General features: G+C 49.3%; 2 protein-coding genes across 2 annotated transcripts; both read left to right on the top strand.

Annotated features, from left to right (window-relative positions):
- Positions 1-2,779: 2,779 nt before the first annotated feature.
- LOC135822968 (uncharacterized) lies at positions 2,780-7,108 on the top strand. Its single transcript, XM_065335808.1, has one exon. It carries the CDS (start codon positions 2,780-2,782, stop codon positions 7,106-7,108), a length of 4,329 nt encoding a protein of 1,442 aa, XP_065191880.1.
- A 2,913-nt stretch (positions 7,109-10,021) lies between these two features.
- LOC135822891 (espin-like protein) lies at positions 10,022-15,424 on the top strand. Its single transcript, XM_065335729.1, has 6 exons — positions 10,022-10,364; positions 12,152-12,360; positions 12,687-12,809; positions 13,653-13,754; positions 14,206-14,316; positions 14,975-15,424. Exons 2-6 carry the CDS (start codon positions 12,154-12,156, stop codon positions 15,089-15,091), a joined length of 660 nt encoding a protein of 219 aa, XP_065191801.1. The 5' UTR covers positions 10,022-10,364; positions 12,152-12,153; the 3' UTR covers positions 15,092-15,424.

The following is a 15,424-nucleotide window of genomic DNA, read 5'->3' as shown; positions in this document are numbered from 1 at the left end:
TGTCGTTGTCTCCCGCTTCTGGGAGCGGCGTGGCCCGATAGGGTAGCTGTACATAGTAGTAGTAGTAGTAGTAGTAGTGTGTGTGTGTGTGTGTGTGTGTGTGTGTGTGTGTGTGTGTGTGTGTTCTGCCTCGCCTAATAGCTATCATCGCCTTCGGCGATGGGCTTTCCAAAGGTCCAAAGGTGTGTGTGTGTGTGTGTGTGTGTGCGCGCGTGTGTGTCTGGAGCGCCACCGGGTGACGTGCTCTTTCTCTCTCTGCTGCCCCTCCGGGGCCCACGTGACCCTAGTGGTAGTGGCTCGACAGGACAGGTGTGTGTGTGTGTGTGTGTGTGTGTGTGTGTGTTTGCATGTATGCATGTGTGTGTTTGTATGTATGCGTGTGTGTGTGTGTTTGTGTGTGTGTTTGTGTGTGGTATGTGTGTGTACACTTGTGTCAATGTGTATTGCAGGGTTGGGTGGGCTAGTAGAGAAGAGTAGCTGTATACGGACATGTACATGGGATATGTAGGTGTGCATGTACATGTAGCAAAGCAAACTTATCAAAAAGGCATTCTGCGCCTATATGGCGAAATTGAGCATTGAAGCATATGTTTTTTATTTTCTCATTGGCATGTACACAGTTAGTCCATTCAATAACCAAAAAATGAGGAAGATTCTAAATCAGGTTCTTGATGAAATACCCGTCCGCTATACATCACAAATCCTGTACAAATTTGACAATTTAGTGAAATTGTCATCGCCTATATCTCAAAAGTTAGCATTGAGACCCCGTTTTTTTAACTCGCCATTTGCATACACTACCTAAGAGCAACCGCCCACCAAATTTTCAGAGCAATCGTTAATTTTTTTGAAATAGGCGTGAGCCACCTTAAAGGAGTTTCTGGGTTTTTGTGGTCTGCCTGACGATGGTTAGTTGCGGGACCAAGTCGCACCGCAACATTTGGTAGCAGAGGATGGTTGTAGTATAGTAGTCACGTCTAGGCAGTAGTACTAGAACTAGTAGTAAGAGTAAGACAGAGACTCAGTAACTGAAGCAAGAATGCCAGAAACCACGAAGAAGGAAAGAACACTGGCAAAGGCCCAGTTCACCAACAGCAGAAGAGCGCTGCTAGTAGAGATAAACAAGGAGGAAGCGGACAAGAAGGAGATACTAAGGGCACTGGATGGCCTCAGTGCTCTTGCCACATCCACCATCGCCTGTTGTGTGGAAGGTGATGCCACAGACTGGTATGAGGAAGTCCAGCTGTTGGAACAGCAATATGCCGAAGCGGTATCGAGAGCAGGGGATGTGCTGGAGCAGCTGAGAATAGAAAGGCCCAGCAAAGCCACCAGCATCAGCCACAGCCCCGCAACCAGAGAACGTGCGGCAAAAATCAGAGAAGTAAGGTCGTTGCTGAAAGAGAAACTGTATGACGAAGAAGATGAGGAAGAAGAGGAGGTACCAGGTGTGGATGTAAGTGAGAGTGCAGGTGTCTACCAGAGTAAAGTAAAAAGCAACGCACCTGTAAAGCGTACATGTATGTCTGACACGCCCACAACGTCAACCCAGGGAGGGGTCACGTCATCGTTGTCGGCGGTTACTATGGCAACGGCGTCGCGAGAGCCGAAGGCATCTGAGCTTAGCCAAGCCAGAATGAAACAAGAGCCATTAGCAGCCAGAACTGTGGCACCGAGCAGCACGGGTTCACAACGGGTACCCATGGCAACGGGTTTCGTGACTATGGCCACTGGCACAGCAGTCATACAGAGTACACCAAGTACATCAGCTACTACTAGGGACTTCACCCGGCGTACAGGTGCGCCATTGGCGTTGAGCCAGCAGTACCCCGCACCGAATCCGGCGTACACAGCACCGAATCCGGCGTACACGGCACCGAATCCGGCGTACACTGCACCGAATCCGGCGCACACGGCACCGAATCCGGCGTACACTGCACCGAATCCGGCACCGCAGCAGCAGTCTCAGTCGGCACCGCAGCAGCAGTCTCAGTCGGCATACACGTATACGCCTCAACAGTATGCACCGCAGCAGCAGTCCCAGGCAGCATACACGTACACTCCGCAACAGCAGCAGTTCCAACCGTCATACACGTACACTCCGCAACAGCAGCAGTCTCAGCCGTCATACACGTACACGTCGCAACAGTACCTACCGCAGCAGCAGCAACAGCTGCCATCGACGTATACGCCACAATATCAGCCGCAGAACGTGCAACAGCCACAGTACCTGCGAACAAGTCAGCCACAGACAGACATCACCAAGCACATGAAGAAAGTTTCTATTGCCACGTTTGCCGGCGACAAACGGGAATACGAGGCTTGGAAGGCGGCTTTTGATGTATCCATTGATCAGCAGGCAACTTCAACAGAAATGAAGATGCTGCAACTTAGGCAGTACCTGTCTGGCGAAGCTCTGGCGGTCGTACAAAACCTGGGTTTCACGCCATCAGCGTATAGTGCGGCACGCAGACGGCTTGAGAAGAGGTACGGCGGACAGAGGAGGTTGGTGGCCGTCCATATGCAAGAACTAGAGGACTTCCCTGCAGTGAAAAACAGAGCAGCAGACTTTGAGAAGTTTGCAGATTTGCTAGAGGTGGCGGTGGTAAAAATGACGGATGCCGGCATGACCAGTGAACTCGGTACGGGTACTTTGTATACACGTATGCAGAAGAAGCTTGCAACGGAAAACCTCGTCCAGTATCATCGCTGGGTACAGGAGACCAATGCCAATGAATCTGTGACGACTCTTCTAGATTGGGTGAATCGAGAAGCCGAAATAATGGCTACAGCGTCGGAAACCATTGACGGCATCGCCAGTACTGCCAGCAGCAGACAGCGACGTGGTGGTTTCAATGACCGGAAACCGAGAAACACAGAGTCGTCCGGAAGAGTCTTCCTAGCAGAGAAGAAGAGCGAGAGCTGTGCCGCTTGCAGCGAGCAGCACCCAGTCTGGAAATGTCCGTCTTTCAAGGCAAAGACCGTGGATGAACGATGGGACCTGGCAAAAGAGAAAAGGCTATGCTATCGATGCCTTGGGTCAGGTCACTGTGGAGCGCAGTGTCCCAGAACCAGACAATGCGGTGTGGATAAGTGCAGCGACACCCACAATTGGTTGCTGCATCGTAAACCGAAGTTCGACAAGGTACACAGCGAACCGGATCGCAGCACTGAAGGGGAGCGACCTTCAAGGCACAACGTCGGCAACGTTATGTCAGCGAGTAACGTCAGCGCAGCACCAGGGTCACTGCGCACTGTGCCAGTGTTGTTGAGCAACAACGAGCGGACCATACGGGTCAACGCGTTCCTGGATGACGGCGCGACGCAGACGCTGATCAGCGCAAGTGCCGCAGGCGCACTTGGTCTCCGCGGAGAGACGAAGAGGATTACAATGTCTACTCTGAATGGGCACCAAGAGACGTTTCAGAGTATGCCAGTCACTGTCACACTGTCTGACTTGACCAAGAAGACAAGCGTGGACATCTGTGCTAACACGGTACCAGCAGTATCTCGGTCGCTAACACCAGTAGACTGGGAGATTGTCAAGAAGAGCTGGCCACACTTGGAGAATGTCAAGTTCCCGAAGCTCAGTGATTGGTCGACAGTTGACCTTCTGATTGGTATTGACAACAGCAGCCTGCATGTATCGCTAGAAGAAGTCATCGGTGGTCCAGGTGAGCCAAGTGCCCGGAGAACACCACTCGGCTGGACATGTGTGGGTCCCATCAGTCAAACGGCAGGAGACTCCCGGGTATCGGCCAGCGTGCACCATTGTCTGATGACTCAGTCAGACGCCGACCTCACTCAGCTGGTGAGGAAGTTCTGGGAAGTAGACAGTCAGCCCGTGGCAGATGGAGCGGCACTTCTAACCCCAGATGAGCGACATGCACAGGAGACGGTCGCAAAGTCGATCAAGCACATTGGAAGCCAATACAGCGTTGGCATTCCATGGAAGGATCACCCGCCCGGAGCTAATGCTAGCTACCACACTGCTCTGAAGCGTTTGGCCAACACCGAGCAGCGGCTGAGGCGAGACGCAGCAGTCGGAGAAGTCTACGCCGCTACGATAGCGGAACACATCAGCCAGGGCTATGTGCGCCGGGTGGACGCCGCAGACGTCAACGACGGAAACTCGTGGTACTTGCCCCACTTCCCGATAGTCAAGCCGGACAAGACCACAACAAAAGTACGCATCGTGTTCGATGCCGCAGCGAAGTCGAACGGCAAGTCATTGAACGACTTCATCTTGCCCGGCCCCAAATTACAGCAAGACCTGGTGAATGTACTGGTTAGGTTCCGTCGTGAGCCGATAGCACTGGTCTGCGATATTGCCCAGATGTACCTCCGTATCAGCCTAAATCCAGACGACCGGCGCTACCATCGATTTCTGTGGCGCACAGACCCAAGTAAGCCACCGGAAGTTTACGAATTCTGCAGCGTGGTGTTCGGAGTCAATGCTTCGCCATTCCTAGCGCAGTACGTGTCGCAGCAGCATGCCAGATCGCTCAGCTCCGATATGCCGCAAGCCGCTAGTGTCGTGCTGGACTCCACATACATGGATGATAGCATGACGTCAGCACCTGATGTTGCAGCAGCCAAGTCATTATACGCGGATTTGTCGGATCTCTGGGGCCAAGCGAACATGCACGCGCGGAAGTGGCTCTCTAACTCGGCGGAGGTTCTGGCTGAGATCCCACAAGCTGATCGGGCAAGTCAACTGGAGCTCACGGACGAACAGCTGCCGAACATCAAGACGCTCGGCGTCCTCTGGCAAGCCGAGATCGACATGTTTACCTTTCAGTACAAGGTGCCAGATTTCACACGTCTGACCAAGCGGCAGTTTCTGCGTATTCTGGCAACAATATTTGATCCGCTCGGCTTTCTAGCCCCGTACATCGTCCGAGCCAAAGTCCAGTTCCAATCCATGTGGATCGAAGGCTTCGATTGGGATGCAGACTTGCCAGATGATCTCGTCAGTGCAGCTGAAGCGTGGTGCGCCGAGCTACCGGATTTGAAAAGAGTTCAAATTCCGAGGTGCCTGCGACAATCAGCAGCGACAACAGCAACTAGCAGCGTGGAAGTGTTTGTGGATGCCTCCGAAAAGGCGTTCGGCGCAGTCGTCTACATCCGGCAGCAGTTCAGCGATGGCAGCGACTCAATGCGTCTCGTCGCGTCGAAGATGAAAGTCGCCCCGCTTGCTGTCCACAGTATTCCGAGGCTGGAATTGATGGCCGCAGTTCTTGGTTTGCAGCTAGTGAAGTCTCTTCTACCTTCGCTTGATCTCACAATGAGTACTGTCACGTTCTGGTCTGACAGTGCTGATGTCCTCTACTGGATTCGTGGACAGAGCCGAAAGTACAAGCCGTTCGTTGCTCACAGAGTCGGCACAATTCAGACAGCGAGTGATCCCGACCAGTGGAAGCATGTAGCTACTACCCGCAACCCAGCCGACCTGTTGACGCGTGGTATGTCTGCAAGTCAGCTCGCAGATTCCCAGTTCTGGTGGTGCGGTCCAGACATGTCCGGGTTACACACGCCGTCCCCAGGAAAGGCATTGTCAGCAACAGCGGCGGCAGAGCTGAAGAAGCCTGCAGTTGAGATAGCTCATTTCAGTTATCTGGCGATCGCCGCCTTGCCCGCATTGGATCCAGAGCGCTACAGCAGCCTCCTCAAGCTGGCCCGGGTCATTGCCTGGATCAATCGCTTCTCAAGCAACGCAAGACGCCTGAACACTGAGCGAGTGTCAGGCCCCCTGTCCGTAGATGAGATCCGCAGCGCCGAGTATGTCATCATACGTCAGTGCCAGCAGTCAGCCTTCCCAGAGGAAATCAGTGCTCTACAGCGGGGAAAGCCTATCTCTCCTAAGAGTGTGCTGAGCAGCTTACAGCCGCAGCTCGACGAAGATGGTATTCTGAGGTGTGGTGGTCGGTTGCGCTATGCAGAGCATATTTCGGATAATGCCAGGTGCCCGATCATTCTGCCCCGCTCGAGCAGAGTAACCACTTTGATAGTGAAACGAGCACACGTCCGCCTGTTTCACGTCGGTGGAACCAACCAGACCTTGGCAGCGCTCAGCCAACGGGTTTGGATAGTTTCGGCCAGAGAAGCTATTCGTGAGTATGAGCAGCAGTGTCAAGCGTGTCGACGGCAGAAAGCAAAGACCCTGCAGCAGGTCATGGCTCCTCTACCGAGTCACCGTACGAAGCCGTCATTGAGTGCGTTCGCTACAACCGCGGTTGATTTCTGCGGACCATTCTTCACGAAGCAGGGTCGAGGACGAGCCCAGTGTAAGCGGTACATGGCTGTCTTTACTTGCACCGCTACGCGAGCAGTTCATCTCGAGCTGGTGAATGACCTCACCACCGATGGATTTCTCAACTGCTTGAGTCGGTTTGTCAGTCGTCGTGGAACGCCTACAGATATCATCTCGGATAACGGCACCAACTTCGTCGGCGCAGTCAATGAGCTGCAACAGTTGGTCGGCGAAGTCAACCAGCAGCGAGTAGCCAACAAGTTGTCTGCTATTGGAGTGACTTGGCACTTTAACCCACCAGCAGCACCTCACTTCGGAGGAATTCATGAGTCCATGGTCAAGAGCGCCAAGAGAGCAGCCTACGCCATACTCACCCGAGCAGATATCACCGATGAAGAGCTAGCAACGTGCTTTGCCTCAGCTGAAAGCATGCTCAACTCGCGTCCCCTAACGTATCAGTCAGCTCACCCGTCGGACGACATTCCATTGACGCCAAACCACTTCCTCATCGGCCAAGTCGGTGGTCAGTTCGCACCAGCTTGCAGCGAAAGTAGCTTCAGCCCGCGCAGGCGCTGGCGCGCTGTGCAGCATCTGATTGGTCAAGTGTGGACTCGCTGGATGAGAGAGTGGGTGCCTCTTCTCAACCCAGCCAAGAAATGGAGGCAAGAGTTGCCAGACCTGAAAGTCAACGACGTGGTTGTAGTGGCATCTAACGACACACCACGTGGGCAATGGCCGTTAGCACGAGTAATGGAAGTCTATCCCGGTAAGGATAACCATGTACGAGTGGTGAAGCTGCGTCTAGCAACCGGTAAGAGCCTTGTGCGGCCTATTGCTAAGCTATGTCCGTTGTGTTGAAGCCCCCGCGGTTCATCAAGGTGGGGAAAATGGACAGGAGACTGCGCTCTTGAACATTATCCTTTCATGTTGTCATATGTTGCACGTTGATACTATTAGTGTATTGTAGTTACGAATTGTGTACAGAACTGTCACATGCTGCAAGGACAGTATTGTCAAGACATGCTAGGTCGCTTGCAATACTGGTGCGGTGCGTATTACTGCTATGCATTTCGCGAGTGTAATAATTATTTTGTTAGTCCGTTAGAATTACATCACGAGTGCATGTCTGTTACGTCTACGTCGAGACGCATTTTACGACACAGTAATTGCTATGCGTGTTCGTACCACGCCATGTTCACGAGCGGAATATCTTGTGAATTGTTCTAATGTATTATATAAGTAGAATTGTTGACACACTAATTGGTTGCAATGTACATGTACTTACTAGTACTTGATCCGTTGCATTATCGCCATCCGCGGCAACTCCGCTACGATCTACTTGGCGAAACTTACTCTCGCTGACAGGGTGTGCTGTCACCCTGTCGCTGGGTGCAAGCACCCCTTGACAGACACTGTTTTCACCTCCGTAACCAACAATTCTTTATTCTTTCACTCCAGCACATTGCAAGTCATTATTAGTTTCTGCTTGTCCTGCATTTCAAATTATTGCTTTTCTTTTCGTTGCATGCACTCGTACTCGTCCGCGCTGCACGCGGACTTTGGCAGTCGCCATATTTAGTATCTCTATGGCTACGATGATCATGCATTTTCTGTACGCTGCATTTTTCTCTCTATGCCACGTCGTTGTGTGCATGCATGCAGCGCAAGCCAAATGCACGCACGCTGCACGTTTTGCCCAGGACAGCGATTTGGCGATCGTTGTTCGGTGTGTTCTTTGGTGTTCTTGTTGAAACGAGTGGTAATGTCGATTAAAGGAGTTTCTGGGTTTTTGTGGTCTGCCTGACGATGGTTAGTTGCGGGACCAAGTCGCACCGCAACAAATAATAATAATCTTTATTTCAGGATTACCCAAAGGCTAACGCCTATCTGGGGGATCTCCTATTTGTGTATGTACTAGTAACATAGTTATGGATGAAAGTGCGAAATAAGAAACACAAGGAAAGAAAGTAAGACATATCACACTGCTAGCTCTACAGCCTCCTGCCTACAACATCCACACGCATTGATCACCACCTCCTGCCCACACCATCCACACACTCTGCGCTAACACTGCACTGCTAGCTCCTGCCTTCAACAACCACACACGATCAGGGAATATTCTTATAATGCCCTCCCCCCCCCCCCCCCCCCCCTAGAGTAATGAGTGTCTGAACAGGGGTATAGCCCCATACGGTTCAAATGGGCACAAGATCGAGACCCTACCCGGCAACCGGTGTATGTTTGCAGTGAGCCTGGAGTAGTGTTTTCCCATACAGTGGGTAGTCCACCTTGTTCACACCGTCATCGTGAAACTTACATACTACAATCAGGTACGTGTAGTTACGAAGTTTGTGTTCAAACCACACTACCCAGATCTGTTCATTTCCAACAGCAATGGCTAAACAGGAATGTCGTGAAATTATGACTCCATACCAGTGAAGAACGTTTCTCCGGCCATTTTCAGTCTTTAATTTGGCAAACATTTGAAATCTGCCCAAACTCTGTAGAGTGAGTTTAGATATTGGGAAACGCTGTCCAGCTGTACTTATACTACATGTACATGTATGCTCCCACGTTTTGCATCGGATCAAATGGCCAACATTATTTTCACGATTTAAAGTTAAACATATACATGTACTTTTCGCACATTCTCTGCGCCACAATTATGCCCCACCGCATATTACTCTCGCTGCATACTGCTAGCAGCGTGCAACCTTCGTATAATTTACGTCGCTCTCGTACTTGGCACTTGCCAACTCCGCGGACTGATCGCTGTCTCCATTCTCCCCTGTCCAAAGCCCTTCATTACTTTAATTTCTTGCCCGCCGAGCTTCGCGAAATCCCTTCTCGTACTCTCTTCAATTCTCCCTCACTCTTTCTCCTCTCTCACACTATTATCTCTTACTGGCCACTGGCTATCGTGAGAATAAAGATTTGAAACAACAACAGCAGCAGCATCAGTAGCACTAGCACTAGCAGTAGCATCAGCAGTAGCAGCAGCAGCAGCAGCAGCAACAACACCAGCAACAGCACTCCAACACACCATTTCACGCCAACACATAGTAGTCTACATGTATTAGACCAGCCCTGTTGATCCGCGATCACCCAAATGTACAGTCTGTTGCTGAGTTGTACACCAGACCACACACAAGCAGCTACTACAGTGTCTACATTGTCAAGTTGCTCAGAGACGTCATGTCGTTATGACGACACGTGTTTGGCAACAACCAGTTATAAATAATTATTAGAATTTCACGACAATCAGAATGACAACACCAACACCACCCTGGTCTGTATGGGACTGTACCCTAAGACATGATGTCATCAGCTCTTTGTCCATATTTGATGAGAAGAGCGTAGCATAGGATCGTGATTGGTTCCAGGTAGTGTTGTTATGTGGTAATGGGGTAGGTCCCCCAGTAATGGCATTATGTGTGTAGTCAAAAAATGTGATTCTTGTCACCAATGACTAGGTAAACAACACATTTTTATGGTCTCGGTCTGTGCAGAGCGCGACGACATCGTGCAGACGTGTAGCATATCACGTGACAACCCTCTGACACACGCACACACGCAATGCTGCGAACAAAAGATGCCTGAGTTCGCGCTAAGGCACACAGCCACAAAGCTAAAGCAGTATCAGTAATGTACGAGTAGATGGCCGTCCGTGGTCTGCCAGACAGTGAGCATCTCCTGCCATTTACCACAGGCATGTGATGCACGATTCGTTCAAACATTAGATCACATCGCTATTTTGGTCAGCACCGCTCAGTCATCCATTTCTCAAGGCACAGTCCAGTTGTCCGTTTTCGTCTCCCTGTCTTTCTCTTTTGTTTCAAACGTCTTCTAGTGTTGTGGAACAGTCCCTCTGACCTACCTTTGTTAGTCGTGCATTATCCTTTCCAGTCATTGTTACTCTTTCTCTGAACTACTAATCAGTCTGTAGTGGCTACAACGTTCTCTCAGTGAATAACAAGTTAGTTCAGCACAACGCTCTCTCAGTGAGTAACAAGTTCAGCATAACGCTCTCCTTCTCCAAACGACCTACTTACTCCAGTCAGCCCACCCAGCCAACGTTTGAAGAAGATCTTAAAAGGAACGGACAACTCACTCAGTAAGTAAAAATACAATCATGTGCTATAGGTCTATTTGAAATCCCCTACAAGTATCACTGATATTGCACACTGTGACTAAGCCTACTCCAGAGCTAGGTCATCAGGCTCAGTGACACGGTTGAGAACTAGCGTGTGTGCACATGCTTGGTAGAAATGCGCCAGGTACTGCACTAACTGACCTGATTGACATAATGGGTGTATTTGCTCACGTTAGCGACTGTATCATTCGATTCACTCCCTGACCCTGTTCTCGCACTGAGTGCTACATCTTATCGGTCTAGTTAGCAACTGTGGATCGTTCAGTAGCGGTTCATGACCTGTAGATCAAAGTCCAAAGTTCAAACAGTGAGTTACTCCTTCGCTACACCATTCCGTTAAGCAGCTGAGTACCTTCTTGCAGGCGTAGGCCCTCCGGACTTCCGCGTCAAGTTTCTTCTTTTCTCTTCACTGCTACTTGAAGGCAAAGTTTAACAAACGGCAAGGATGACTTTCTTCAATTCAGCTCTTCCCTTTAGACTCATTACTTGTAGTCATGTTCGTCTATGAGAAGTTCAACGGTGACTTTATCCGTATGGCAAGTTAGAAACTGAATAGACCATTTTCAGAACTCTCAATAGACCAGAGAAGTTCATCATGTTTCCTACACTTAGCGATAAAGAAGAGAAAAGTAGATCGTTTTCACTGTCATCAACGTTTCTCCAACAAGGAATGTAAGTTACAAATGGAGGCACTCCATCTCTTTCTCTTCGTTTACTTCCCATATTTTCGTTAGTACTGTCGTGTCGTTGGTCTCCACCTTTGTCCTTGTCTCGTGTCGCAACATGACGGCCATTCAGGGACCTACTGATTGACCTCTTGTAGACGACGTACATTTCAGTTCTTTGTAACGAAGGTAGACTTGACGAGCAAGAGGATTTATAGATAGTTCTAGTTACGATTGACATGAAGATTGTTCAAATATCAAGTGTTTGCTGTTGTAACTGTTCGTGCTTGTCAAGTTGAAGTTGAAGTAAGTTGTTCCATTCATTTTGTGTGGGGACCTTTCTTCGAACTGGCGTTTTCTTCTTTGTTGTCAACGGTACGAGAGTTGGAGTTATTTGAGGTGGAGAGCTGTATTCTTTCGTTGATAGTTGTCGTAGGCAGTTGTAGTAATGAGGTGTAACATTTGTCGGTAGTTTCTGTGGTTTTGCTGAGACAGGTAAATTGCATTGTGTTGCAGTGTGTTGTGAAGATGTCCCCGGGATGTCGTTCATTGATCGTCTTCACCTTTTTCAGCTACTGACACAGTCATTGACTGACGTAGCTGCATGTCCGTGGACGTGGGGTCAAAGGTTATTCCACTCTAAATATGGTGTTGAGTATGACGTCATGATGAGTGTGTATGTGTGTGTGCGTACGCATCAGTGTAGATGCAAGTATTGACATGTAAGATCAATGTTGTTTGGATCATTGTGTATGTCATAGTATGGGAGTACTTGTTGTCTTTCTTACCTCTTATTTTCTGTCCCCTTGTCTGTCCATCTGTATGTGTGTCTGTCCGTCTGTTTGTATCTGTCTGTCCATCTGTGTGTGTGTGTGTGTTTGTGTGTGCATGTGTGATTATCTGTGTCGTGTGTGTGCATGGAAGTGGCAGTCTGTCTGTCTGTCTGTCTGTCTGTCTGTCTGTCTGTCTGTCTGTCTGTCTGTCTGTCTGTCTGTCTGTTCATCTGTGTCTGTCTGTCTGTCTGTGTGTGTGTGTCCATCTGTGTCTGTGTGTCTGTGTTGCATACGCATTGTCCCTGTACAGACATGTCCAGACAAGAAGTAGCAGGGTTTGCTCGGGAGGTACGGCGACGGGGTGCCACACTGGAAAGTCTTCAGTCTGCTGTGCCTCCTGAGCAGCCGCAATTGTCCTCCACATCACGTAAAGTGACATGGACATCACCATACTCATCATCACCATCATCATCAACATCATCACCATACTCATACTGGACACACTGCTACTCAATGGGAGTAAGTAGAGTGTTGCTGTACAGTGTGTGTGTGGGGGGGGGGGGGGGGGGGGAGTTTTCTGTGACACCTGGTCTTCTTGTCTGTACCATTGTCAAGTGATTGTTGGCCAGTGGGAATCGTTGATGTGACATACCTTTACAAGATGTGCAATAGCTGCAAGCTTCTCTCAAGCTGGAATAAAGTTATGGCAATTTGTCTGGTTTGGATCGCTGACCCCTGAGGTCAATCAGTAGGTTTCCTAACTCCTGATGGCATTGTACTGAGAGTATTGTTGCTGTCGTTTTTGTAATTGTCAAATCATTTTTTCTGTTTTGTATATCACACAGACAATGCTCCTTTGTGTGATCTGCTTGGAGGGTCAGCATCTTCGTGATGAAATCCTCTACACTATTGTACACTACATATTTAGTGTACATAGTGTAGAGATGGATGAGCAAGACGAAACTCACGTAAGTTGTTGTGTTCTTGATTGTTACAAGACTCAGTACTGTTCAGGTTTGTCATGGCTGTTCTGTATGTCTGTCTATTGTCTGTCTGTCTGTCTGCCTGACGCTTCGCTCCTGTGTTTCTGCATCCCTGTACTGTAAAATGCATCCGTCTGTCCACATGCCCCAAGACTTTGCGTCATTGGGATGTACAACTGACTGGGTGTCTGTCATGTGTGTGTATGTGGCTGTCACGTGTGTGTGTGTGTGTGTGTGCGCTTGCATGTGTGTGTATGCGTGCATGTGTGTGCGTGTGTGTATTGGTGTGTGTGTGTGTGCATGCGCGCATGTGCCTGTGTGTGTGTGTGTGCGCGCGCGCGTGTGTGTGTGTGCGTGCGCGTGCATGTGTGTGTATATGTATGTGTGTGTGCGCACGCTTGTGCCTGTGTGTGTGCGTATGTGTGTGTGTGCGTGCGTGCGTGTGTGTGTGTGTGTGTGTGCGTGCATGCGCGCATGTGCCTGTGTGTGTGTATGCGTGTGTGTGTGTGTGTGTGTGTGTGTGTGTGTGTGTGCGTGTATGTGTGTGTTGTGTGTGTTGTGTGTGTGTGTGTGCACGTGTGTGCGTGTGTGTGTGCGTGTGTGTGTGCGTGTGTGTGTGCGTGTGTGTGTGCCTGTGAATTTGTGTGTGTGTGTGTGTGTATGTGTGTGTGTGCATGTGTGTGTGTGCATATGTGTGTGTGTGTGTGTGTGTGTGTGTGTGTGTGTGTGTGTGTGTGTGTGTGTGTGTGTGTGTGTGTGTGTGTGTGTGTGTGTGTGTGTGTGTGTGTGTGTGTGTGTGTGTGTGTGTGTGTGTGTGTGTGTGTACAGAACAACTGGACACTACTGCACCACTGTGCAGTGTGTGGAAATGATCGACTAGCAAATATTCTCATCGGACGTGGAGCTGATGTCAATGCGCAGAACAGCTTGGTAAGAACTAGTGATAGTTTAGAGTCTGGTTGTCTCAACTGAATTCTCAGTTTGTATGTTCCTACATGTCTATCTGTGTGTCTCTAAGACAATCTGTTCATTGCTTCTGCATGTGTGTCCTTCCATTTGTATGTCCACGTGTGTATGTACATCTGCATGTGTGTACATGTATGTGCATGTGTGTGTGCATGTACGTGTGTATGTGTATGTGCGCCCGTGCGTATGTGTGTGAGTGTGTGCGAGCGCACATGTGAGTGTGTGTGTGTGTGTGTGTGTGTGTGTGTGTGTGTGTGTGTGTGTGTGTGTGTGTGTGTGTGTGTGTGTATGTGTATGTGTGTGTGTTGATGCGTTTGTTCTAGTTGTCCAGGTCTGTGTCGGTGTGTGGTTGTAGTAGTTAGTGTAATGGTTGTATAGCAATACTCATCACATTCTCTCTTTCTCTACACTACAGCGATGGACTCCACTTCACTGGGCAGTCTTCAATAACAACATCAACGTTGTCAAGGTGATGCTGTCACATGACAGTGACGGTGTCACCTTGGATACCACACTGCGTGACAGTGTAAGTATTTGATTGTGTGTTGTTGTGAAGTGAACAGTTTCTACTCGTCCTTCTCACCTGTCCTGCCTCTCTCTCTCTGCCCCTTGCTCTCTCTCTCTCACGACTACCAGTACCACAACTCTCCTCTCCTCTTGTCAGAAATGTGTACCAGTTGTACAATACCGTACTCGATGACATCATGCGTACAATATCGCCACGTGGTCATATTCACTCCGTGGTTCAATTTTTGAAGAATTCGAAATCAGTGTGTGAAGGAGTAGACTGTTTGATGGTGTTTGTTGGAACGAGTGAGGAGTGAAGGGTTGTTGTTATTGTAACGAGTACGCAGAAGACATGCAGTTGTTCCTGACGTGGAGCAGGGGCTGTGGACGCCTTCCTCTCGTCGTGGATATTTTCGTTCGAGTAGAAATCTGTAAAACAAATTCAAATTTGTCGAGGTATGAACTGGAGTTTTTGCTGTGGATGCATGGAGTAGCAATGTTGCTGAGGAAGAAGAGACTTGTTCTGTACATGTAAGTCGTCTTGTGGAGAGATTGATTTCGTCTCGTTGTAGATTATGTCCTTGGCCTTCGTTATGTTTTCGTTTTTGTAAAATTGGAACGAATTTTCTCAAAAATGATTTTCTGTTGTTCCTGTGATGTGTTGCTGAGTTACTCAGGAAGGGAGAACAGCGTTGGACCTAGCCAGGCAAAGAAAGCATGAGGGATGTGTGCAGTTGCTGGTGGATCACGAGAGTGCGAAGGTATGTACAGTAGACTTGACTGTGAGTGACTGAATTTAGATGTACTGTGTGTCTACAGTAAACATTACAGCGTGTCGTACATTTGATTGGTTGAACTATGCAGTGACTAGGTGTCACGTGAGTCACGTGAGGTGCACCTACCACCATCATGTCCTACATTTGTACAGCTGTCCATGAGATCAAGAGTACATAAACACGAGAGAGTGTAACTCCGCTTGGTCTGGCCATGGCGGAATGTTTCGTTTTGTTGACTTTTCTGGAGATGATGAGTCATACCGTACGGGGCATGTACTACGAGTCTGTGGGCGCGTGAGCTTGTACAGTTTTCATTAGGGGTTGTCGCAAAAGTTTTTTTGTCGTCTCTGA

The sequence above is a fragment of the Sycon ciliatum genome, chromosome 8 (genome assembly GCF_964019385.1).
Source record: "Sycon ciliatum chromosome 8, ocSycCili1.1, whole genome shotgun sequence".
NCBI lineage: Eukaryota > Metazoa > Porifera > Calcarea > Leucosolenida > Sycettidae > Sycon > Sycon ciliatum.
This window is presented reverse-complemented; position numbering and strand designations above follow the sequence as displayed.